At 37.9% G+C, this 25,615-nt stretch overlaps 1 protein-coding gene across 7 annotated transcripts in view; it reads right to left on the reverse strand.

Moving 5' to 3' along the window:
• The window catches only part of SRPK2 (SRSF protein kinase 2), a 156,281-nt gene that overhangs the window by 95,749 nt on the left and 34,917 nt on the right, over positions 1–25,615 (reverse strand). The window contains exon 2 of one of the 7 annotated variants that reach the window (XM_068402437.1): positions 7,205–7,268. The exons of 4 other annotated variants lie outside the window; for them this stretch is intronic. In XM_068402437.1, the coding sequence (XP_068258538.1) occupies positions 7,205–7,242 (38 nt within the window). In that variant the 5' untranslated portion in view covers positions 7,243–7,268. Of the gene's footprint in view, positions 1–6,613; positions 6,675–7,204; positions 7,419–25,615 lie in introns of those variants that run through there. 2 more of the 7 variants (XM_068402436.1, XM_068402435.1) reach the window with 2 other exon arrangements.

Consider the following 25,615-nt stretch of genomic DNA (forward strand, 5'->3'; position numbering starts at 1 on the left):
CTCCAATGACATTTTGCCAAATAAGAAGTAGCTTTATGAAATTCTCCTCCCTTCCATGGAATTATGCTGCTCCAGGTTTTGGGAAAAAAAGTCTGCAAGATTAACCAGCACAACATTAAAACACAGGTGTTACCCAAGCTTTCAAGAGAAGAAAGTATGATCTTTTAGTGAGTGAGGGTATCATCAATTTACAGTCATTTGTTGTTTTAGCAGACAACAAGATAAAGTTAGAATTAGGACACGTTTATCAGCACAGAGAGGTTATTTAAAGTGCCTTCTGGACATCCCATTAAACACGATGGCCAAAATTTCATACAAATAGAACATCTATGTGGGATGTGATTCTGGTCTTGAACATTGTTCAGTCATGGAAGAGACACGATCAACCAGCCTGATTGACCTAAAGCTATAACCAGAAGAGGAAAGCTGTGTAGATAAAATTGGTAAAGAACTGGCACTCCTTTGTTTATAGTGTATATAGCAGGCAGAGCTTGGAGCTGCACACATTCGTTTCATAATTGGAGCTTTAAAGAATAAAAAGAGAGAAAGAAAGAGAGTGAAGCAGAAGAAAGGGAAACAGCAATTCACTATCCATCTAGTCACCACCAGCAGCATGATTTTGGTAGGCATCCCTAGATGAGATGACTTTCATATGTGTTTCTCAGGTAACAGTGACTGTTTGGATTTTGTCAAGAGAGTCTACCCAAGCCTAAGGGTGAGTCTTGAAGAAAATACAAAAGCACCTGGGGCAGATACTGGCTCATGAGTGTAAAATTCCTAAAGACAGAACTAGTAAAAGACCTTCTGGTCACAAAGTCCTTTGGACAGAAAAGGTATTTTTCAAATGGAAAGACTGATGGATATCCTCCAAACTGCATGGCAGGATTCGCAGAAACTCACAAGCTGAGATGCCACAATTTCCTGATAATACGCTTATAATACACAAAATATGCAACAAAATGGAATGCTTAAATTGGCATACATTTGCTTAACCTGCTGCTTAGCTTCTCTTGGTAACTACATCAATTGCAGATCAACAAAAATACCCATATCACATCACAGTAAATTTACTGAATTATATGAACATCTGAATATTTTATTATTTATTTGTAAGTTTATAATGTGAAGATGCATAAACCCACGAATTAATTTCTCCTGTAACACAGCACAGTGACAACAGAAATGCAGTCATCTGGCACGGGTACACATTGGTTTATGCAATCTATCAGATAACATTCCCTTACCATCTGTCTAGGGGCCTGGAGTGGCCATTTTAGTGAAGTCATGATTAAGACCATGATTAGGCAAAAAGCTTCAAGTCATGAAACAGACTGAACTTGCAATACAAAAGGCTTTGCTTAAAATGACCTGTTACTTTTTCACTGACGTTTTACCCTGAAGTGCAATTGGAATACATATGTTTACCTTAGAAAAATAAAGTATATTGTTTAAGTCATAATTTTCAAATGTTCTACATACCTGTTTTTTTAGCCAGTAAGTGTGTTCTAATCATCACTGGACTGCTTGAATCAGTTTCCAGTGAACAGTTCTCATACAGGAAAATCTCACACAACGCCCCAGCACCTTCAATCACTCCTGTTCCCAAAGTTCTCTCATTTTAGTTCCAACAGTAAGTGCCAAAAACGGAGATTTGTGTTTTCACAAGGTGTTATTAGAAATGTCCCTGTAATAAATAACTCGTAAATAACGGCATGATTAAAAGCTCTTAAGGATAAAAAAGAAGAAGGAAAAAAAACCCCACAAAACAAAAAAAATATCAAGTAGTGCTCAGAAGATCATCTGAATGGTAGGGATACTAATGATACATTTCACTTGCAATTAAATAGCGAAGTACAGGATTTTCTTATGCATTGCAGAAATTCCAGCCAGACACAGAAATAAACAAAGTCTATCACTGAAAAATAAAATACACTTCAAATTCTAAATCTTTTCAAAGCCTATTGATGAACTGCTGCAGGCACTATCAGCTCTAAAAACAGTGCAGTGTGCCCTAAAAATATCACCTCGAGTGAAAGAGCTGCTGCACAAGTAGCTGCTTCTACACAGGCTATTTCCATTTTTTTTTCCTACACAAGCACAGTGGCACGCTGCAGCATTCCTTGTCTCTATATCTCTTTCATGCTTCAGTTAAAAGCCTTGCACACTAAAACAATGAGCCTGTAAAACCTTTAATATGAAAAATACACAAAACATAGGATTTATTTTGCCCAAAATTTAGTAAACTAAAATTAAGTATCTAGTCTAAGAGAGCTATACAGGCACACTGCCACTGAACAGAGTTTTATGGTGTAATGAAGTGCCTCTCTGGACAAATAGCATAGGGCCTACATTAAGATAGGATGATTTCCTTCCTGCTTCTGAGATGTACAATAAATAGCAGTATTAGCTTGCAATTTTTTTTAAAAAAAAGGGAAAAATATACGCTATTTGTTGTTATCATAATTATTTTAAACAAAAGTGAAAAATTAAAGTTTATGACTACTAAAAATAAATTTGAACTGCCCTGAAATGGAAGTTAGGCAATATTTCTTTTACACTTAAAAAAAAAATGTAAAGTGGGAAGATAGATAAAGAAAAGACGGTATTTTAAAAACGTGTTTAAAAGTTAGTGGAATTGATGAAATAGTTGCATTATTCTGATAATGATTTTTTTGTTTCAGTGTCAGTTACATAAATAACAATAGAATTATTATCTTATAATGCCCCATTATCTAATAATTATTCCAAAATATTTATCTGACACACAGCAACGTCAGCTCATACTGAATGTTGTGAGCTGATGGTTCTTCTACTTTTAAACGTGTTTTATTTCTGTACTTCATCACAAGCGACATTTCTGCCTTAGAAGAAGTAGTGCATCCACAATTAAATTAAAGAAAGAAAAACAGACACACCAAAAAACCCCACAGAACCAAAAAAATCCCACATGTTCCTAAACCTGAAGGAATCCTTCAACATTATAATATGTTTCACAATGCCTCTTGTAACAACTAACACCAGGTCTCTTCTTAGAAAACGAAGCAGACAGTACTCAGTCTCCATCTTTTTTTCTTCCTCATTATTTTAGATTTCTTCCTCCTTTACTTTATCCCTGACTGCATTCTTGGCATGACCTGATGAAGAAACCACGTAAAAGCACTGAGAAATACATTAATGTGCTCTGCAAAGATAAATTACAGAGAGAGAGAGGGGTATACATAGCTCAAGGCTAAAAAAACAAAACAAAATACAACCCAAACACACACAAAACAGTTGTTCTTAAACCTTGCCTGCACCACCCCGCCTCAAATACTTCTACACATTGAATAACACAAAATTTGCTGTTCGACTGTCATTTGAAAGTATCTTCCCTTCACTGCTATTTATAAAACCCCTCAAAATCATGAAAACTGAATTATACACACACCGGTTATCTACTTCAAGACTGCTCATGAGTGGCTGCTAGTAATTTTTTTACAAAAACACTGAAGCAGAAATTCATTGTAAAGAAACATGCATATGCAACCTTTGCAGAAAGACGGGAAAAGAGCAGGTCAAATACTTCAGACATACCAGCCTGGCTAATAACCTTTACCAGTAAATACCCTGTGGTCAAACTGCATTGCTAAGATGACATAAATTCAGAATCCAAAAATCGGAGCTAAAAAAATACTGAGTTCTTTGTCCTAAAGTATGAAAAATACTATATACATTAGGTCTGCAGCCTAAAGAGCAGGAAGTGATCCAGGTGGAAGAACTGACTTTTCTCAAAACAAAACAGAACAGAAACTTGCAAAGAGTTCCACAAAGTCCTTAAAAAGGCAAAAAAAGAAAATCTGTACAGCTCAAAGGGTTGACTATAATGTACATGAGAAGAGTGCGTAACTCATACAACAGAAATGAAAGTATTTCTGCTTTCTTGGAAGGTTCTTGAAAGACCATCCTCCTCCATCTGGCTGCTGCTACTTGCTTTCTAATGACATTTGCAAGGCTTGGACAAGTAAGCTCACAACGCCTCCACTGAAACATAAAGAACATGGGGGTACATAGTAGATAAATTACTATTTATTAGATAAAGAAACCAGGTGTGTCTCACATTGTAAGCATGCTGTAGGAAAACATTTCCATGGTATACTTAAAGCTCAGACATCCAAACAAATCAATTGTTACAAGTTACAGTAGGTTACCTGATCCACTGTAACCGTCCATGTGCACACAGGCATCTGTAGTTTCCTGGGTTACCTTATCAACAAGGAACGAGGACTTTGTCACAGGCTGCTAACACCTACACGGGCAGCATTAACTACTCAGAAATTTAGAACTTAAAGAGATGCTCTCTGATTGTGTCTGCTTAATGAAATATCCCATAACACACCAAAACACAGACATCGTATCCCCCCCCCATCTGCAATTACAGTTTTTCTAGGGGGGAGGTAAGGGGAAAAGAAGGATTAATTTACTTTTCAAGGCTGTAATGTCTTTTAACATTTCAGAGGATCCTCAACAAAAGGTTTCATCTCACTTTCTTGCTAATGTCTCCTAAAAGCCTCTTAAAAAACATAAAAACCAACTATCCTAAGAGAACGCTGCAGGATTTCTAACGTGTTGAGCTTCCATAACAGCCAAACCTTCCATTATATTCCAGCTTCCTTCTCATCATTTTTTTCCTCTAGGACAGGATAACATGTTGAACTTGCCCAGTGAGCATGACAGCCAACACTAAACTGTCTTGTAAAAACAAAGACCAACCAAAGAAAGAGGCAAGTAACGGGCTTCTCTCTCATTCCTTCTCTATTCCAGCTTCATCAGTTTCTGCAAATGCACAGAGGACCTCCTCTCCCCTCCCCTCCTGCTATAGCAGCCTCTGCTAGTGGGGAAAACAAGAAACAAGCCATGGACTCTTTCAGATCTTCCACCCGGCATTTCCACCCAGAGAACTCAAGCTTTTCAAAAAGTCCAACCACTAGGAGCAAGGGTAAAAACTGATAATAAAAAAAAATAGGCAAGTACAAATTCCCTTTCAGTGTTTGTCAAAAACATGCATATTTTCATGTCTGTATGGTATGAACACACACTGCAATTTTGCTATACAGCAGATTGAGGAGAGTTTAGCAGTTCAGACACTCAATACTGTACTTTTTTCTTAAAAATATCTTATACAGTAATTTTGAAAGGGTCTTGAAAGAAAATCGCAGCTAATAGGATAGACAGCACTGTTTCATAACAGCTTGCAAAAAAATTCAGTCTATTTTTAGATAGGTGAAAAGAATGTGGTTATTTTTTAAAAAATCTCAGATAATATATAGTTGTTTTCATTTATAACCATGTAAATTGTGCAGCTGATCTGTCAAATCAATCTCCAAGTGAATAGTATCACATATTTAAATCCTCATAAGAAATCTATGTGCATATACAACATTCACATTTTAATCTTTCTTACAAGATAATGCATCATGCTGTCATAAAATCTTACTTTTTAAATGAATGGCATTTAAATGGATCTCAGACAAATGCATCTTCTTCTAATCATGTGTTATAATCCTTTACAGCGACCTATTCATCTAGGACTACCATTAATTCAACTCTGTGCATGTTTTGCTCAAAAACAGACTGATCAGTTTTAGGGTGCTGCATAACATTCATATTGATAAAATAAATACCTATATTATATACCGAATTCCGCTACAGCAATGCCAACAAAAGCCTTTCCAAAAATCAAGTTAACACCTGTTTCCTTTACTATTTTCACCCCATCATCCTCTCTGTTATCACCACCATTTTATTAGACTTGTATTTAAAAATTCAAGGCATCAGGGTGGGACAGAGGTAAACAAATAAACATTATAATTTTCTTTCATGATTCTTAGTTTTGAATAAATAAATAAATATCTCTCAAAGCTCTTCCTATATTTCTCCATTTTGGAGAGGTGACTTAACAACCCATTCCCCCCCACCATTTTCTGTATCTCTCATTGCTGGTATTTTGTTATACTATAGATGGTGAAAGGCAATGCAGTTTGCTTCTACGTATCTTACACAAATATAAATCAAATTAAACTGCTCATTTTGTTTATTAAAACCACACATGCCACACACCACTCTTTCATTTTGAAAGATGTCTTTTAGCCTGTTTCCTTAAGACAGCTTTCAGTGCATTATCATGTCTTTCTATGCTGAGCCATTCAATAAAATGTACTTTAGATAATAATCTCAACTAAACATACAGTTTGAGTGCTTAAAAATTTTTTTTTTGCCAACATCCAATATTAAAATGGCAAAATAGAACATCTGGATGGTATTTTGCATAAGTGGAAATGATTGCTGTAAATAATTTGAAAAAAGATTACATTATGTTGCTCTGGATTTAAGCAATTTTGAAAACAAAAATATCTCCTAAAATTCAGTTGCAAGCAAAACAGAAGTGAGCAGCGCTGGGATCATTTAAAATCAACAAAATAATCACCAGGAGGTTATTTCACATCAGAAAACTTCAATGTGCGTTTAGTATCTCGAAATATTTCTTTAAAACGAAACAGCTACTTGAAATTGTAATGATCTGATTGACAGATAAAATAATTGCTTTAAAAACACTTCTGAGTCATTTTGTCCTTACCTGCAGGCATGAACGATTACTGCATGCAGCGACTGCTCCATTTCCTAGCACAGACTTGAACAAGGATCGCATCTATCTTACAGAATGTGACTAATTGGAGGATTTGCGATTCCTGAGCTACTTTGCCAAGGACACTCCCTTTCCACATAACAGGACATGAAACGCTTCACCAAGTTATATTTCCTACGCATCTAAATTGAAAGGAACCCTTTGCAACCGTGGAACGGCTTCCTGCAACAACAACAAAACGCGAGGTCTTTAAAAACGGAATTTAGCAATCGAGATGCTGTTTGCATGACAGTGAGAAGGAGCAGGGTCTGCACCAGCAGCACACACAGACCGGCAGCCTGCTGTAGATGATTCGCATGCTGCAGCCCAGGAGGCTTCACTAAAAAAAGAAATCAATAAATCTCTGCAAAAAATGCACAAAGCTTAACCAGACAGAGAGGTTCGATGGACACGGTACAATAACCAGCATGCAGTACGTACACAATGGTAGCAAACTTGACAAGGAAAATAAAAAAAAAGCGCCCTGCGCCGCTGCTCGGCAATGCCACACCACGATCGCTCATGCAGGAGATGCGGCTGTACCTTTCTGAAGAGGACGACTTCTCAGAGTTAACTGACATCAGCAGCTCAATCTTCTGCTTGATTTCTGGAAAAATCAGAAAATATTCACAACCGAGACCGCCTGCCCTCGCTTTCCAAACTCTTATTAACCAAACGGTTTTATTTCCCTAAGCCCTTTTGTTCGGCAGGAGGCCGCAACAGCCACGGTCGCTCGCGCGAGGGCCGGCCCTGCCGCGCTCTGAGGGGACGAGGCGGGAGGCGCCGGCCCGCGCACATGACTGGGCACGGCGGCGGGCGCAACCATTCCGCGGGCGGGGGGTGGGGGCGGGGGGCCTCTCCTTAGCCGGAGCTGACACGGTTACCGGGCGAGTCTGACCGCCACCGCTGCCAGCGGGTGTGCGGAGGTAAGTTTCTGAGGGGAAAAAAACGAAACAAAGGATTTATGGCACGGATTATCTTCCCGGTTAGTTATCTAAGACGCATTGGACACCCTCGGAAACCTTCAGATCAAAAGCCCTGAAAAATATGGCTCTTAGAATCATTTTTGTCACAAAGAATGAAGCACTAAATCACTACTTTCACACATGGGTTAGGAATCGGGCATGGAAAACGCTGCGCATACCTGGATTGTGTTTTTTAGTGCCCTGCCCCTAATTTCCTCCAAATATACTTTGAAAAGTAATATTTAATTTTCCTTCTTTTTTTTTGTTAATATCTGTTAATTACCAACCGAGCACTTGTTAGGACCGAGCGGAAGCAGCCACCAGCCTGACCTGGGCTGGTGCCTCACCGCTGTCCTGACACACACCGCCCGGCAGCGCACCCGGCACCGACACCCGCACCGAATGCTGCCGAGGGGCAGACGCACCCTTGGCCCACGCCGCTTCTCCCACAAGACCCTGCCAAAGCAGAACAGAGAGCCTGCCGAAAAACAAATTCACCAGGAGCTCTGGAGTCAAGAGGTTTGTGACCTCAAAAAAACCCCAAAGAATAATGTCAAGAAGGTGAGCATCATTTTATGATCCTATCCTCACTGGAGACCGTAGTGCCACCTATGGAAATACTGGTAAGACTTGTGCAACTTTAAGACTACGACCACTTGTTTACAACCAACATAAACTTTAACTATTTGGGATTAACCATTCTACAATGAGAGAGCTTCAACCTGACTTTTTCTTTCCTTCTTTCTTTACACATATTTCAGATACAAAGCCTCACAATTTCTGAAAACAAAAGAAAGAAGAGAAACTAGATTTTTTTACCCAAGTTAAAAAATTGTTACTACTACTTGAATGAGTTTATCACCCTCATGGTCTGGTGGAAGGGTTGTAAGTTAGCAGTGATCATCACCCAGTTAAGCATATGTCACTTGTTCTTCCCAAAACATACTGACCGGAGAAACCTCCAAGAACCTCAGTTCTCACATCCAAAGTAGATCCTTCTCAGAGCTTTCAGGACGTATCTTTGAAACATCAGTACGTCCACAACTGGCTCCAGTATGTGACTGCAAGGACAAACTTCCTTCACCATTGCCCATCCCAGGCAGCAGGTGCTCCTCTGGTCACAGCTACCAGGAGGAGCAGACCATACTCACATCCCAACACAAGCAGAAGTTCAGCTGCCACATGAATGTCCAAGGCTGGTGGCTGGGAAACCTCCCCAGGTTCTGGGCAGCTGCAGAGCTGCAGGGTGCTGGAGAATAAGCTTGCTGATCTAGTGTCTTTGACCTCATTACCTAAAGTTCATAGCAGTTCTCATTTAGGCCACGTGCATTTTTCCCTCGGTGCCTCAGTTCTCCAGCTATTGGGAGGGGATGACAGCATCAACTAAACTCCCTGAGTTACTGGGGTTTTTTTCAGTTAAAAAACCACCCAACAACCCATGATAAAACACCAGTGAGCACCCCCAAACACAAAATTATTTAATTTTGTACTAAGTGCAGTCTTGAAAATTACTATTAAGACTTAGAAAAATGGCTATTAAGTACAACTTAGAACCACACAGTGGCTAAGAACTGAAAATACTGAGTATCTACCTGATCACTGAAAACCCACTCACATTACAGTGAAAAAAATTCTGACAGCATTAAGAATGATGCTGTACTGCATCTACTGCAGGACTCAACCAGGTATTCAGAACACTGCAAAAATACTTCTCTGAAAGAGACTGCCTTTAAGAAAATTTAGAAAAAAATTACTTTGACAAGCCTCTGAATATAGACTACTTCATATTACATAGGTTAAAAGAAAGTATATGTACTTTTTTTCTTAAGGACCAGCACACCTGCAATTCCTTATGGATTCTCTCCATACTCTGACCCAATATGGTTCAACAAGAACAAGATGCTTCATGACACATTGTGATAACACATTTGTGTTGTCAGTACTAAAAGCTACCCCACAGAAATTTTTGTGGGATGGAGGAGACTAAAGGTTTGGACAGCTTTGTGGAGAAAGTTTATCCCTTTAGTACTCTGCTATTTTTTTTTCCCCCTTCTGTATGAAGGAATGTTAGAAGGCAGCTCTCTCAGTTGCTTACCCTCACTTTTGGACAGAGAGAAAACTGACAATTTGGAGGTGCAAACTAAAGTTCATTTCCCCTACCACAGACCCTCAACAATGACTGACTAAATATGTTCCTCAACCTCATAATCCAACAATTTTTTTAATTCTTTCTGAAGATGCTTAACCCTGTTAAAATTTAAATTGATTATATAAACAGCTATCAACTAGGCAGGATTTTATGGCAAAACAAAATCCACAGAACTTGGAATAAAGTGATCAACCGATCCATTCCATAAGCAAGCCTCCAGATAGGCTCTTCAATGGATGCCTAGAGATTATTACACTTACACTGTATTGCTAACAACACACTACAAGATGTTAAAAATAAAATCCAAGATATAAGTTACTTCACTGCAAACTTGAAGTCCCTGGATGCTCTAAGAGATGCATAAAGACGTTTCTCTCTGATGGTATTCCAGCACACAGTTTAGTTTCACTTTTGGCAACAAAGTGGCAACAAAGATTTATTTAATATAGCGATAAGAAGAATTTAAATAAAATGAGACTTCACAGAAAAAACAAATTCTAGCATCATTAATGAGTGTTCCATTCCACAAGCTGATAAAACTTCCATCACAAGGTTTGGGGGTTTTTCTCTTTCCCCTCTCTGCTTCTCTCCTGTCAATTTGAAATATTTTCTTATTTGGGATTTATCTATCTTTCGTCTCTGCTATCTGAGATTTTTGCAAATGGACTCATTTTATTTATTTTTAAAAGCCAGTCTGTACCTTTACACATCCATACTGCACCCTCAAGGTCAGGCTGATTCCACCATTATCACTCCTGATACAAAACTGATCATGGAAATAGTATCACAAAAATAAGAGAGATGAGTTTTACACTAAGTGCCTTTTAGGCCATAAGAGAAAAATGGCTGCAGGAACAGCAATATTATCAATTGTTTATTTTGATTATTTAAAAATTACATATCCAGAAATCTGGGCTCATTTACAGAATTTATTAGAATATACAAATTGCATCCCAAGTCCAAATAAAAAAAGAAAAAACCCTCCAAATGGTGGTTACCCTACCACCCACTCTACCAGCCTTCACAGCCTAGAAGAATGCAAATTACAGTAATATTTGTTAAACTCCAAGTAAAAAAAGAAAAAGAAGAAAAATAAGTTTTATAACCGAGCAGCTCTTCCTGAAGGCCTCTTGGTTCAAGCCCCTCTAACCTGACACAGAGAGCACTTCAACTTTTGGTTGACCTCAAGTGCTGTGGCACGGAGGTAAATGCTGGGCTATTCACGACCGACACCCATTAGAGATTCAAAGAACACCACCTTTAATGGCTTTTATGAGTTAATTAGATAACTGTATTGATCAGCTCACAGACGTATGGTGAACATCTGCTTAGAGAGCAAGCACTTTTGTCCTCACTGAAGATTTCTGTAATGTCCTAATATCAGAAGCAACAAAAAGATGGCACTGTAAGAACAACCACATCCAGAGGAATCGATCATAACACTCTGTCTAAAAAAAAGATGAAAATGAATGAAAATTAGTGTCTGCAAATCCCAAAACAGCAGCTAATACAATAAATTTCCCAAGCGACAAAATAACAATAAATTCAGGTATGGGCTGCAGTGTCATTGCCACCAACCCCTCAGTTGTTCCATGCACTTTATCAGCCCACTTTGAGTAATGTTATGTTGTGTACAGATCAAGTGGCAGACAATTGGCTGTCAACCAAGACCTGACCGAAGCAGATACACTAAGTCTCTAAAGCCATACTATTCAAGCTGCGATTGAATGAAAACAAAAAACAAGCTCAGAAAGGTTCTGCACTGCCCAAAATGGCTTCATAATCATCATTATTTTTATTTTTTTAAACCTAAGCAAAGCAGAAGCTAACCATTTAAAGGAATCTGTGCTCAGGCTTTTTTTTTTTTAGCCCAGTTGTTTACCAGAGGCTTCGAAAAATGGAGAGGAGAGCCCTACAAAGAGATGCTGGCAGTTTCTAAACTCAAAGGGGATTTGTAGGAGAGCACCGTGCCAAAGGCTCCAAGAAACATGAAGTTTCCACCATGAATCTAGGACAAATTACCTCAGAAAGGTTAAGGGAAGAAACTCTCCCGACAAGCCAAAGAAGAGAAGCTATTTTATTTCAATAATGGGAAAGAAGAAGAAAAAAATCTGAATGGGAATTGGGCGCCTCTGAGGAATATATACATAACATGGAATAAAGAACTAGGGAGCAGGTCTAGTCTGGAGTTTTGTTTATATGTTTTTACCAATGGCGGGGGCCAGGGGGGGGAGAGTTCTCCACAACAAAAGAAAAAACTCTAGGTGCTGCTTAAACACAGATGGAAAAGTGCAGACAAGGTATACAACACTGCTCAAACCGTTCCCTATGACATATGGGTAGATATCAGAGTCACCGCTATTTCAAAGTCAGCTGACAGAAGTCACTGTTTCACTAAAAACTTAATCGTGTCTATTGCAGATTATCTCGGTGGTCTACAACACGTTCATCAGTCAAGATTAAAATATCTTACTGATGGTGCACATATTAAATTTATCCAGGGCAGAGAACCACTATTGCAGAACTCAACTGATACAACTTTTTTTTATTTCCTTTTGGGAGCAAGTGAAGAGACAAAATGGCAGCTAAACATACTACCTTCAATTTGTTGCAATGTAAACCCCTGCTATACAAAGTTCCATACATCCCTTTTAAAATAAACATTACACTAAACAGATGCAAGAAAAATATACTTAGTTTTTAATTCATAAGTAGGCACATCCACATGTTTTGTTAATCTAGCCTGACCATAAACTAGTAGGTTCAGTGCTTTTCTTCCATTTTCTGTGCAGCGTATATGTTAGGACTAAAGCTCAAGATGCTTTCAGCCTTTATTCTACAGTATCTTTAAACATCTCCTTCTCCATCAATATCCATCCTAGTCTATTCCCCATTGTCTTCTCCTTCTTTACGTCACATTAGTGCTACAGCTGCTTGGATCTTACATTTTGCCTATTAAAACTCTCATCCTGCTGTAAGTTGACTGTACTTCCAGTGTTACTGTTAAAATAAATAATCCTGCTTCGCAAATCCAGTAAAGACAGACCTGAAAATATTATGCAAAGCAAATTAACCAAACGACCCATTCTAAGTAAATTTTCAGCCTTGAAACCATGAAATGTATTAGGAACTTTAGTGTTACTAACTTGATTTTATGTGGACAGATCTATGTTTTGAGCTGGGGACAGCTGTTGTACAAGTGACATACTAAACAGTACAAGAGAATGCAATAAATTACAATTCTCCTGATGAGGCACCGGGTATCACAGGACAAAATTAGGCAGATTTACACACAACTTGAGAGGTTCACTCCTTGATCTCTTTTAGATAATGTACTTTTAAAATAAGAAATAGTTCTACAAAGTGAACTGCTGGAATCACAGTCTCTGGCACAGGGGGTTTCAAAATGGCGCAAACACAGAGCAAGCCTAAATCAACATGTGAATATTAAATGGGGTGGTATGGAAGCACAAAGAGTATAATTACCCTAAAATAAATCATTCTTCCAGATGTTACTAAGCTTTTGAAATCAGAAAAAAAACCCAGTAGCTTCATGGACTTCTTCAGGTCTCTTATGCATAACTTTCACAGCAGTGCTGATACACAAGACAGTGACTGCCTCACTGAAGAATAAGTGACAGAAAAACAGCTCCTATTGGGGAGATTACATTAATATTCTTAGTATTATTCCTCTTCAGTATCCTAAATAATATTTCTGCTCAGGGCATGAGGAAATTACAATAGAACTTTTAAGGTTATGCCACACTTGAAATATTAAAATCACCATTTTAAAAAAGTGTGTGTCCCTCCCTCCTCCCGTCTCAGCCCAATAACCAACTCTGCTCAATGTTTGTTTGAAAAACTGTGGTTGTACAAAAAGCCATTCTTCAAAGAAAGAAAAATACAAAATTTAAACTTATTTTTTCTAACAACTTGTCAGATTAAATACCAGTAAAGCACACCAAAAAGAACATTATCAACCCTAAATATGACTGTGCTTGTTATTTTCTAATTATTTATGTCTTTAACTTTATTATTTATATGTATAAACATTATTTATATTATATTGTTTATATTATATATATTGTATTAACATTATTATTTATATGTATTTAACCTTTATGAGAAAGGTTTAGTTTGGAGGGGACAGGGACAGAGCTGAGAACATTTCTTAGAGATGGAAAACAGAAAGCTTCGTCCTACAAGTTTATCCATTCTGGGAAAAAAAAAAATATATTCACTAAGTATGTTAAAATGTATCCTCCTGTCCTTCAAAATCAGCTGCCAATTGCTTCCTATTACTAGGCAAAAAACATCTCCATATGGGAACAGTTGTACAAAAGGTAGCTAGAGACAGTGATTTAAGAAGTTATTACTCTGTTAGTTATAACACAATAAATGATTAGTTGTATTTTCCAAACCTTGTCTAGAGTGAGGCAAATGGTTTGCTGAGTGTGCATGGTCAGCTCTTCTGCAAAAGCTGAAAGAAATTCAACCTCCAGCATAATAATGGGATGTTAATTTTTTCACACCCTCAAACTACATCACTTCTAGTGTCTTTACGGTATTATCTTAATTCACTATACAGAATGGATGATTTCTGATTTCCAGTCTGAAATATTTCTGATTTATTCCTTTTACAGTCTAGTCTACAATTGTTACTATGTTAAGATTCTTTTGATAATAGCATTTTCTTTCAGGTCTACAATTTGCCTAAATGCCTTAAGTGCTATTAAAATTTTCAAATACTATTATTTTTCCACTCATTTGTTATGCACTTTTTCTTCAAAATTCAATAAAAAAATAAATTGCTCTAATGTTGCAGAGTGACAAATTAAATTCCAGTCTTAAGAAAAAAACAGGTTTCTATTCACCCAGACTGAGTCAAGCGTATGTTCCCTTCTAAAGTCTATAGCAATGACTCATAAATTCTTGCACACACTCTGATTCCTGCCTCTCCTAGGAGATGAAGCTACATGATTTACCCAAAAGGATTAAACTGAGTCACAATTATTGAATACATGTTATAACCTTAAACTCCAGGTTAGAATTTCTCTTTAGCCTTACTTTTTTTTATCATTTGCTGTTCTAAAAAGCTTTATGGCTTTACTTTTTGTTATAAATTTTACAGTCAGAAATCCTTACAGTAGAAATATTCTTAAATTGAGATATTTTGACAGGATATTCCCAGGATGTTTTTCAGTATATTCTGTCAAAGGTTTATATTGTGATCATCACCACAGTATCTACATATCTGGCTTTTCCAAATACTCTTGCAAGGTTTTCAACATCTCTTATCCAGCTGATCATCAGGCTCTCATACTCTCTGAATTCTTGGCTGTAAAGAGGACATTCTCAGTGCTATTCCTCTAGAACAAGAGACAGGACTTGTTTCACCTTTCCTGGCCTCCTAGCAGGACAAACAGTTCTCAGAAAAAGCTAAATCAAAAAAAGCACGTGTCATCCTTAGCACAAAGCAAGTCGAAAACCTCTCCACTTCAGCAGTGAGTTGTGCCCCACTGGGACACAGGTCCACATGGTGATCATCTTACCAAAAGCATAGATCTTCAGGAACACTGGGGAGGTTTAACTCTGTCAAACTTCAGTTAAGATGTTCCTTATTGTTTACAAGGAAGCAGACAAGGGGAAAAAGAGAGGAACAAAAGTGTTTTTACATGAAGAAGTGTCCTGGTTTGGCTCAAACCAGGCCATTGGAGGGCCCCTCCCTCCTGGGCCCCACCTCCAGGAGGCAGTGGGTTAGTGATAAACAGGAAAGTGAGAATGACATGTATGGGATGGAATACCTTGCTGGTCAATCCTGGGTCACCTGCCCCGTCCACTCCTCCCTGCAGGTACAACCCCCTTCGGCTCTTTACTCGTAAGCAGTGACCTTGGGTTCTCTAAGGCTATTTGGCCTGGTTTGAGCCAAACCAGGACATTCCACCCCTTATTCCATACCATTCATGTCATATTCAGATCACCAGTATTTTTTCATTTTCAAATATATATATACATATCACTAGTCTATGATTCATCTTTATGTGAAAAGTTCATTAAGTTCATTTGGTTCAGGATTGTGGGTTTCCATCTGGTTAGCAGTCTCTCAGCAGTCTCTCTGGTTAGTAGTCTTTCTTTTGTCATGGTTTGTGTCCACGGGTTGTAGGTTAAAGATGTCAGATTTGAGGAGGTTATTGGACGCCACTTGATGAAGTTAGTTTTGGTCTCATCAACACTGTCTTAACCTGAAAGACACTTATGTAGCAACAATATACAGTTTAGGTTTAAGTAGTTTCACCCATAATCAGATCATCTTCAGGGACACATCGGACTTCACCATCTTGCAACATCACCCACCAAGTACATCCAGGTCCCTGAGCAAAAGCAATCCCACGAATGGGTTTATCTTTGCCCATTACAGGAAGAATCCAGACAGTTTTTCCCAATAGATTCCTTTCATGCACCACAGGGACTTTATCTCCTTCTACTGTATGTAGAAGGTCTGACTGAGCAGGGCCAGCTCGATTGATAGATCCCCTGGTGTTAACTAACCAGGTAGCTTGTGCCAGATGTTTATCCCAGTTTTTAAAGGTTCCACCCCCCATTGCTTTCAGGGTAGTTTTTAACAGCCCATTATACCGTTCAATTTTCCCAGAGGCTGGTGCATGATAGGGGATGTGATATACCCATTCAATGCCATGCTCTTTGGCCCAGTTGTCTATGAGACTGTTTTTGAAATGAGTCCCGTTGTCCGACTCAATTCTCTCTGGCGTGCCGTGGAACAAGAACGTCTGTGAAAGACGGCAGGAGGAGCATCCTCAGCAGCCATTAAAACTGTCAAAACCAAGATACTAATGTCAGCTGTACTATGCCACACTCACCAAATAACATCCAATACTCTGGTTTTACCTATGGTTCCTTCATGTGGACACTGTAAAACTCGTGTGTAAATAAGCCTGTCCATGTCCACTGTGTAGTCTAGGTTCCGGGAATCACTGGCACCACTGAACGAAATATTAAGGCTTTGTCTCACAGCAACTTTCCCAATATTACAACAAACCTCAAAATTCCATATCCGACCAGTCAGCCATCCTTCAGCACCCTCTTTGCAGCTTCTTTGTTGAAAAGAAAACTGAAGGGCCAATACAAACTCTTGAAGGACACTGAAATCCTGTTAGAGCCTTTCAGACCAACATCGACTACTGCAAGGAAAAGGCTTTGCATTGTGGCACCTGCACACGCCTTTGCTTTCTCTGAGGTGAAGCACACAGCTGGCAGAAGAAACTGAACGTGAAACCATCACCGCTTTCCGCTCACCCAAAACGCACATGCGCTAACTGTAATCACACCTGCTTCTCACATGTGGATCTGCCTTCCTGCTGCCATCACCATTGCCACTGAAAGCAAAAAAACCTGATACAGAAGGAAATCATTGTCTATTGTAACAGACAACTAGCAGCAACAATAAAGCTGTAACAATCGTACCTGAGAACAAGTATGACTCCCTGTTAATATAGCATCTTTTTATTATTTAAAAATATTATTTTAGCTAACTAAAGAGATCTACCTAATCTTAAATTACATCTTGATCAAGTTGAAGCTTTTAGAAACAGCATTTTTAGTAAAGCTATAATACAGAAAAATTAAATTTGAAAATTATTATTGGAGATAAAATTGTACTGATGACAAATTTAGAACACGCATGCAGTGCCCACAAAAGGAGGAACCTTCTAATTATATTTCAAGTGTGTTTCTCACGTATACCATTTTCAATCTTTAATTGCCAGTGCCCTGGATTTACATAGCAACATGAAAAGACACTGGGGATTTTTCTGCTGGGCTTCTCCCTAAGGGTGGACACAGTAGTAACACAGAAAAGTATTTATTTAAACTGATACAAATGCTAAACACCCTAACACTGATAAATTGGCACTCAGCCACAATCTCCAAGTAAAGGACATTCTTCTATTTACACTTTCTTTTTTGCAAGGAACAGAAATACCTTTAATTCTTCAGATGCCTGTCTTTGTAAAGTCTGAATGTAATTACAGTATAATACAAACGTATTGAATATCTATCATGGAATATATAGGAAAAGAACATACTATACTCATAAAAATGGAAAGAAAATATAGGAGGTGCTTCCAAGTTAAGGGAGTGTTATGAAAGCCTTCTAATACTGAAGGACTTCCAACAGGAATATTTTTAATTTTATAGATAAAACATACAACACACACATGCAAATACATGTCAAAATATCCCCTTGCTTTGTTTTTGCTCGGTTCTTCGAAGAAATGGGATGTTGGGGTTTTTTTTTAAGCAACATTATACATATGCAACAACAATAAATGATTGGAAAGGAAGGTGGAGAAATATCTACAAACTCGTACTGCAAGATTTGAGAAAAGGAGTAAGTATAACAAAATCTAAAAATCTTATCAGAAAAAATTCTGGCTGCTATAGACAAAATATTTCCATATGAAAGAAGGGAGTTAAAAGTAACCACAACAATGGAGGTATTTATATAAAGCAGAGGTCTGTCCAGAGATGAGATCTGATCTTGCAATCAGTAAAGTTATTTACCTCTCTGCTGCCTTTTTTTTTCCAATTAATGTCTCACTTAAATTATATCATAATCAGCTATTGCTGATGAAAAATTCAGAGTGTGCTTTGCTGGTCTGCAAGCTCACCTCTTGAACGTTAAAGACTTTCAAGATTATTTTTTTTTTTTAGCTCTACCTTTTTTCTTTTCATCACACCCTCTCTCCTTCTCCATCTGACTTCCTCATCACTTAATTCAGCAATCACATGAGAAAACCGGTATTGCCTTGGCTAAAAGCTGGCTACAAATAGTTTCTTCTGTGGTGAAGACACAGTGACGTAGCTGTCACCATCCACTCTGCAGATGCGTGGTGACATCATTCAGTAGCTAGTCATGCTGTCCTTCATTACCTCCCATCTTCTCCTACATTGTATGAAGAGGATTTTGTTGAGTGATGCCGCTAAAAGTGTAGAAGTACGTCACTCAGCCTTCTCCTCCCCTGCAACCCTACCAGCTCCTCTCCAGGTCTCAGCCCTGGTGGCTAGCATCTAATGAGTCAGCAAATGATGTCACTTAGACATGCCCATACCCCGCCAATTTCTTCTTCAAACCATAAAGTTAGAACTCCTACACATTTCAGTCTTTTCCTGCACACAGGAGCAGAGCAAAACACCTTGACTTCACTGTTGGCAAGAAGCGTCTATAAATTTCGGTTTTCAACAACATAAGTCCTAATTTTGGCAGTTGTTAGAGCAATACTTAAACAATATACAATGTTGAACATATTGCCAACAGTGTCAATTATGTCTTTCATAAAAATAAAACCCTACTGGAAGTAAAAGAAACTTTGTTTAAAAAATAGACCAATGCATATAGTCATAAAGACATCAAAAGGAAAAAGAAAATGGGAAGAAAAAGCAAACTGGTAGGTAATCCTCTACCTACTACTTTAGGTTTCACTGAGGGCTCAGAGAAAGGGTCCATCCTGAGAACATTTCCTTCTTTCATAAACACAGGGAAAAAATTGAAAACTATGTTAAATAAAAAAAAAAACCTCATGAAAGATCACTGTAAGTTAAATTATCTGAATTCTCTTCCAGTTTCACTATCATGTTCACCATTCCCTAAAGTATCTAAGTTTACAGTCATAGAAGATTCATGCTTGAAAATCGGATCATTCAAGTTTCAACAGGACTGGCAAGTCTAGCCCAGACAAAGCCTACCGATGATCATCCTGGCTCCCTTACAGTGAAGGAAACACGCTTCAAAGATTATATGAATTTGTAAATGCCACTACTACTTCACCCTGCTTACAGGAAACTTACAATACAAATAGATTTATATAATCTTTATTCGCTCCTGGTATTTGACACCCATAATGAGATACTTCTACACATGCATAAAAAGGAAAGAAAAAATGAAGCAATAAGCAACGGAAGAAGAACCAACCTTACGAGTCAATTCTAAATAATGTCATTTTGTTAAGTCATGAGAATCGCCCATATACCTTCAAATGTTAATTAAGAACTAGATAGGACAAGATATGAGAAAGAGTACAAAGACTGTTGGGAGACACAGGTAGCAAAATAAAATCAGCAGAAATCCCTGAGAGCAGAATAAAATCAAGCAGGAGAAAAATAAAGCAAAAATTCTGGGAGAAGGAGAAGAATGTTGAGAGGGAGAAAAGGTGTGTTGCCAAGGTGAAAACAGATAGCTGAAGACAGCAGACAAAGAAGGATGAGAAAGCTCAGGAGAGTGTAGGAAGAAAGGTAAACTAAAAAAAGATGAGGACTAAATCTTGCAAGTGATACAAAAATCGGAGATCTCCAAACCCCCTTGCTTTCTAACTTTCCTCACCGAAGTGGGAAGCTAGGTGCGGCTGGTTGAGACCATCCTGGAGCCTCCTTATCTTACAGCCATTACCACTTTTCAAATTGTAAAAACTTCCCTTTGTTTTGTATATCTATGTTAATCGAGTGTCTAAGGTATTTTCAACATCCCTTGCTCTTGGGGACCCCAACTGTTTCACAAGGAAAAACATTGAATGTAGCAAATGTGCTCAACTTAAGTGAGCCAATGTGTGGTTGTTCAGGAGAAGGAAGAGCACTTCGAATATTTTAAGGAAGATCAACATGTGCTCTTCTATGCACTGTCTAAACAATACACCAGAATATGTACTGGAAAATAACGCATCCTTCCTTTCCCCCCATAAAAAGGGACATGAGAGTAACCAGGTTACTACTCCCCCCGCCCCTGCACTGTTCCTCCTACTCCAACAAGCAACTAAGCAATGACAAGAGCAGCTGAGGAAGCGGCAGTTCTGTGAGTTGCACACAGCACCTTACATTTAAAATCATGTTTTAGAGGTTCCTGTATACTGGAAAATACGATATACTGAGTACAATTTACACCTAATTTTAGAAGAGTCCAAAATATATTTAGAGAACCTGTAGCATCTGCTTTTTTACATTAGAAATCCAACTTTTGCCCATAAAAAACTTGTGAATAAGGCAGTAGAATGACATCATGGACACAAAAAGTAAAATATGCATTTAAAAATAGGATCTTTTTCAGACTTTTGTTTATTTTTGCTGTTATTTTTCGTGCTTATTTTACTAGAAGACTGGGGAGAAGAGCTTGCTTTTTTTAAAATTTTTTTAAAAATATGCAACACCCCCAATTGCTATGTTAAAATTGGAAAAACTCCCGCATCAACATGAGTCATCAAACCACTCCTCCAACAAGAATAAAAAGACAGCAAGACTTAACATTGCTCTGGTTTATTTTCACTTAGAAATATCAACAGGAAAAGTGACTGAAAGTGATAAAATATTCAGACTTGCTTTATCCCCCAAAGATAATAATTACAATTATTTTGTTCCTTTGTTAATCTGCTTAAGAAAACAGATAGTGTGACTAGGTAAAGAAAAGGCCAGATCCAGAAGTAGTATGTAAGAAAGTGTAAATTAAATTTTACGTTACACTTGGCTATGTCCAAACGTCCTCCTAAAAATCTCGCTGTAACAGTTTCAAAAGCTACCAAAGGCAGCATTTGTAGTGCATAAATCCCTAGTGTACTATGGAGATCACTGAGAATATCAGCATATTTTTAAAGAGATAAGAAATTGTCTTCCTACGGTAACTGGTTCCGCTGACTGAAAAGGCATGATGACAATTTTTGACCACTAACTTTTAGACAGCTTAAATGAATTCTACCTGTTAGTGCCCACCTCTGAGTTACCATGGGCTCCTTTTGCTGTAGATGGGGAAATGGGAAGTTCAGGACAGAACTCATCTCATTAGTTGGTTAATCTAACCCCAAACAAGATGGATCATCCCAAGTGCCAGTGTCTCTCTGCCGATAATAAAGAAGTCTGCGTAACCAGGTCAGAGGTAGATGCCTACACTGCAGACATCCACATGAGGTCAGGTGAATCTCACCTTTACTGTATGGATTCAGAGAGCTGTACCCATGCATATAAACTTCACCTATTTAGTTACCAATTCCTGTTGTGATTTAATGTGGGATTAAAGTATCATTTAACATCACCCTTCTTTGTGTATTAATTACACCAACTCACTTTCCTTCCATAAGGTATAAAAAGTGAAGGAAGGCTATGGCTTCAATGGTTTTTTTGTTTGTTTTACAGTGGAGTCACTCTGATGTTCAAGATGTTTTTTAAATTGCTATTATTCACTGCAATCCACATATGATAAAGGTTAGGAACAGGTACTACTATAGCTACATTAGCACATAAATCCCCCTATATAGAGGCAAGTCATCAATCATACTAACATTTATTCTTCCTCGAAAAAGAAAAGAACATGGACATGACAAAGTTTGAAGACAGGAAAGGCACAGCAAATCAGGGAGAGTATCATAAGTGAATCATAAGTGAAAGCACTTATGATAGGAAAAAAGTGAAGCACTTATAACAGTTTAAAAAAAATGGAAAGAAGAGTGCACAGGCATGTTGGCTGAGAAAAATAATTTTTAAAAAACTAAACAGAGAAAAACAAATTTCTGCTGTATTTCCTTCATTCATTCTCATTCTTATATTCATATTTGTGTAAAGTAACACAGAGGCTAAAAAAATTTTTTAAAATTTATTATGGCAAGATAAACAATGAAGTACACTACAGCACAGGGAAATGTAAGTAGTGATGTAACTCCACTCAGCCTGATAAAGTTACATGGGATAAGTCTGAACAGATGTATTTGTGGATTAAGAGACACGTACAGGACTATAAGAACATTTTCAGCCCTATATAGCTCCAAATCTCTATACATGTGAAACTTCTGGTTATCCAACCAAACTTTAAAACTAAGGGCCATTGCAGAATCACTGTTTTTGTTTACTGCCCTAGAGAATTTAAAATTTCAGTGGGGATAAATATATTGTTATTGTCATCAGCACAACAGAAGAGCTATCAACGTAGCCACTATATTGTTCCCAGAGTGCGAGTACTCCAGAGCAGGTACGGCTGGGGTCTGGGTTCTGCAGCCAGGGCCAGGCTCTGAAAGAATCTGGACATTGCCACAGTTATAGCAACCATTATTGACCCTTTTCAACTCAGTTGTGCATTTTACACTCTTTTTTTAAACTCTGAAGCTAATACCACATTATGAGTTAATGTCTGAACATGTGAATTAATGTCAGAAGACAAGGTTTTAGACACATATCAGGTTCGAGAAACAGAATCGTCAAATTGCTACTCATTGGAAAGACTTTAAGTATCTTATAATAGGGCACATTTTAGCAAACGGCAATTGAAAAGTGACTAACAGAACAGTTAAACAATAGAAGACTTAGTCCTTAACCATTCATTGAACTAAGGTTTTAACTTAACAAATCTGCTAAGAGGTGGCTGAATAATAGAATAAAAATGAACCTTCCACAATTCAAGCAACAGGCAAAAGAGAAATAGGCCAATGAACAAAGACAGCCCCTGTTGCTGTGTAGCAAAATCTATCCCAGAGTGCTGACATACAGTGTCTTTCAGTTCTGACTTACCACTTTTATTATGTTTATACTGAAATAAATTATGCAGATGGTTTAAATATAGATAATATACAGTTAAAATTCAAGCCAAAAGTGTGATCATTAAAGTGAAAATATTACCTAAATTGTAGCTAGCTTTTATTATTAAATCATGTCATAAAGTATAAATTATTTTATTCTGCCAATTAACCTACAGCACCAGAACACCTAAATATCTTCAAAGACACTAACCAGAGGCTGTCTAGTGATGGCACCAGGGAAGTGTCTTGCATACTGCCATGCATACAGTTTGGTACCAAAGCGAGCTTAAATACCTCTACATTACACTCCTGACAACAGTATATGCGTACTGAGAGTCCAGGCAAGTACAGTTGTATGATACACTGTTAATCAGATTTTAAAAATAAGTAAATACATAAAATACAACCACACTCCAACTACTTTCTGTGCATTTCTGGCACAGCACCCAGAAAAAACAGTCAACTGAAGGATGATTTGTTTCCCTTCACTTTTTTTCTTTTTTTCTTTTAACTTCTCTGAGATGGGGACATCAGTGTTTTGCAAAACAGCATGAAGTAGCAGAGGGCCCACACAGGTGGGGAATTCTTAGTCACTACAAGGTTACAAAAAACCAGAAGTGTCTAACCATTAGGTATTAGCCTTGACCATTTGGCCCTACATGCACAGCCTCAGTGTACAAGCAACTGGGGCAGAGCCTATTTTTGCCTCTGTCAGGAAGGTTTCCTTTATTGATTACCTTGTTTGAAAGCCAGGGCAATATTGGCACGTTTTCTGTAACTGCTTAGAGTTATATTTCTTTGTTTTTAAGGTCTCACCTCAAGCAAGAGCTTTTGGCTTAATCTGGTTTTTCAATACCGCTTGTCACACAAAGCTCTTGCTGTCATCGGTATGCTTTAAAGAGGACCTTCCTCCTCCCTCTTGTCCTTGGAACACCCACCACAATCAAATACTCCAGATTGCTGTTAATTTCACAAATTTTGCCTTAAAGGTTTTAAAGTTTACAGCCAAGATTTGGCCCTCTTTGCCAGTTAAGGGTTTTTTGGTGAGCCTAAAACTGACACAAGTACGAGACTATAAAATGTAACCGCGCTTAGGCCATACAAGGACAGATAAAACCCTGCGCATCATTAGCTGCTAACACATGCCAAAAGCAAACCTGTGATCTGCATGTATTACTCACATGTGGTGTTATCAGCCAGAATCCCAGTTTAAGCCCTCTGGCAGGCCTTTACTCATCTTTCCTTACTCAATTGTGAGTACACGTTCTTAAATCATGTAAAGGATTCCTTTTTTTTTGCCTTGTCCTCAGACACCAGATAGACTACCTATACTTTTTAAGCTGCATGTTAACCTCTTGAGATCCACTCAGACAGAATGTGCTCAGAGAAAACATGTTTTAGACCACTAGTCTCCTTTATATTATGTGGGAACATTAATTTTAAAGGATACTTTCTTTCCTCAAAGACACTACAGATTACGTAGGGATAGCAGTATAAAGTTAAAGATACACTTCTGCCAAAATCTAATACGAACACTGAAGATGAAGATCAATCCTTTAGTAAGTTCTGGAGAAAAATTATAAATATAGATTATCAACACAGCAAGTATTTTTTTTCAGATGACAACTTCTATCAGGCTGAGTTCATTTTCTCAAACAGCCTTGTTATGCTGTGGCATTGCTATGACTGGCTCGAAACCCAGCAGCCTTCTACTGAATTTGAAAAGAATATGTAAATGCTTATGTAGTAACTAGGAAAACAACCACAGTGAACAGTTGTGTTTCCCATTTTTAAATACAAAGCTATATATCCCACAGCTACCTGAAAAAATTGCTACTGAAAAAATTGCTACTGATTAAGTATTATTCACTTCAATTTGTCTGACCCTCTCAGTCAGTTCAGTGTTTTCCAGGTTTGAAGATCTCACAGCAGGTTTCATCACAGGTTTCCAATGCTGAGACAAGAACCATTTCAGCCTTGCTATACCAGCAGAGCTAGACCGGCTCCCTGAAAGAGAAGGACATGTTTATCACTGACCTAAGTTCTGCCCTGTAAGACTCATGTTGACAAAATACATGTTAACCCTTAATGACAACTTTCAGTAGTATGGTAGAGTGGAAAAAGGGTTTAAATCAATATTTTATTGCAGTCCACTTTTAACGCTGAATCCCTCTCGCAATCCCTGTTACTTAACAGTTTGCTGTACTGTTTAAAAAAATATCATTAATCATCTTTTTCATTCGGCATTCCTCAAGGCAGACTGATTATAATTCTGCCT

Source organism: Nyctibius grandis, chromosome 5 (genome assembly GCF_013368605.1).
Source record: "Nyctibius grandis isolate bNycGra1 chromosome 5, bNycGra1.pri, whole genome shotgun sequence".
In the NCBI taxonomy this organism is placed as follows: Eukaryota; Metazoa; Chordata; class Aves; order Nyctibiiformes; family Nyctibiidae; genus Nyctibius; species Nyctibius grandis.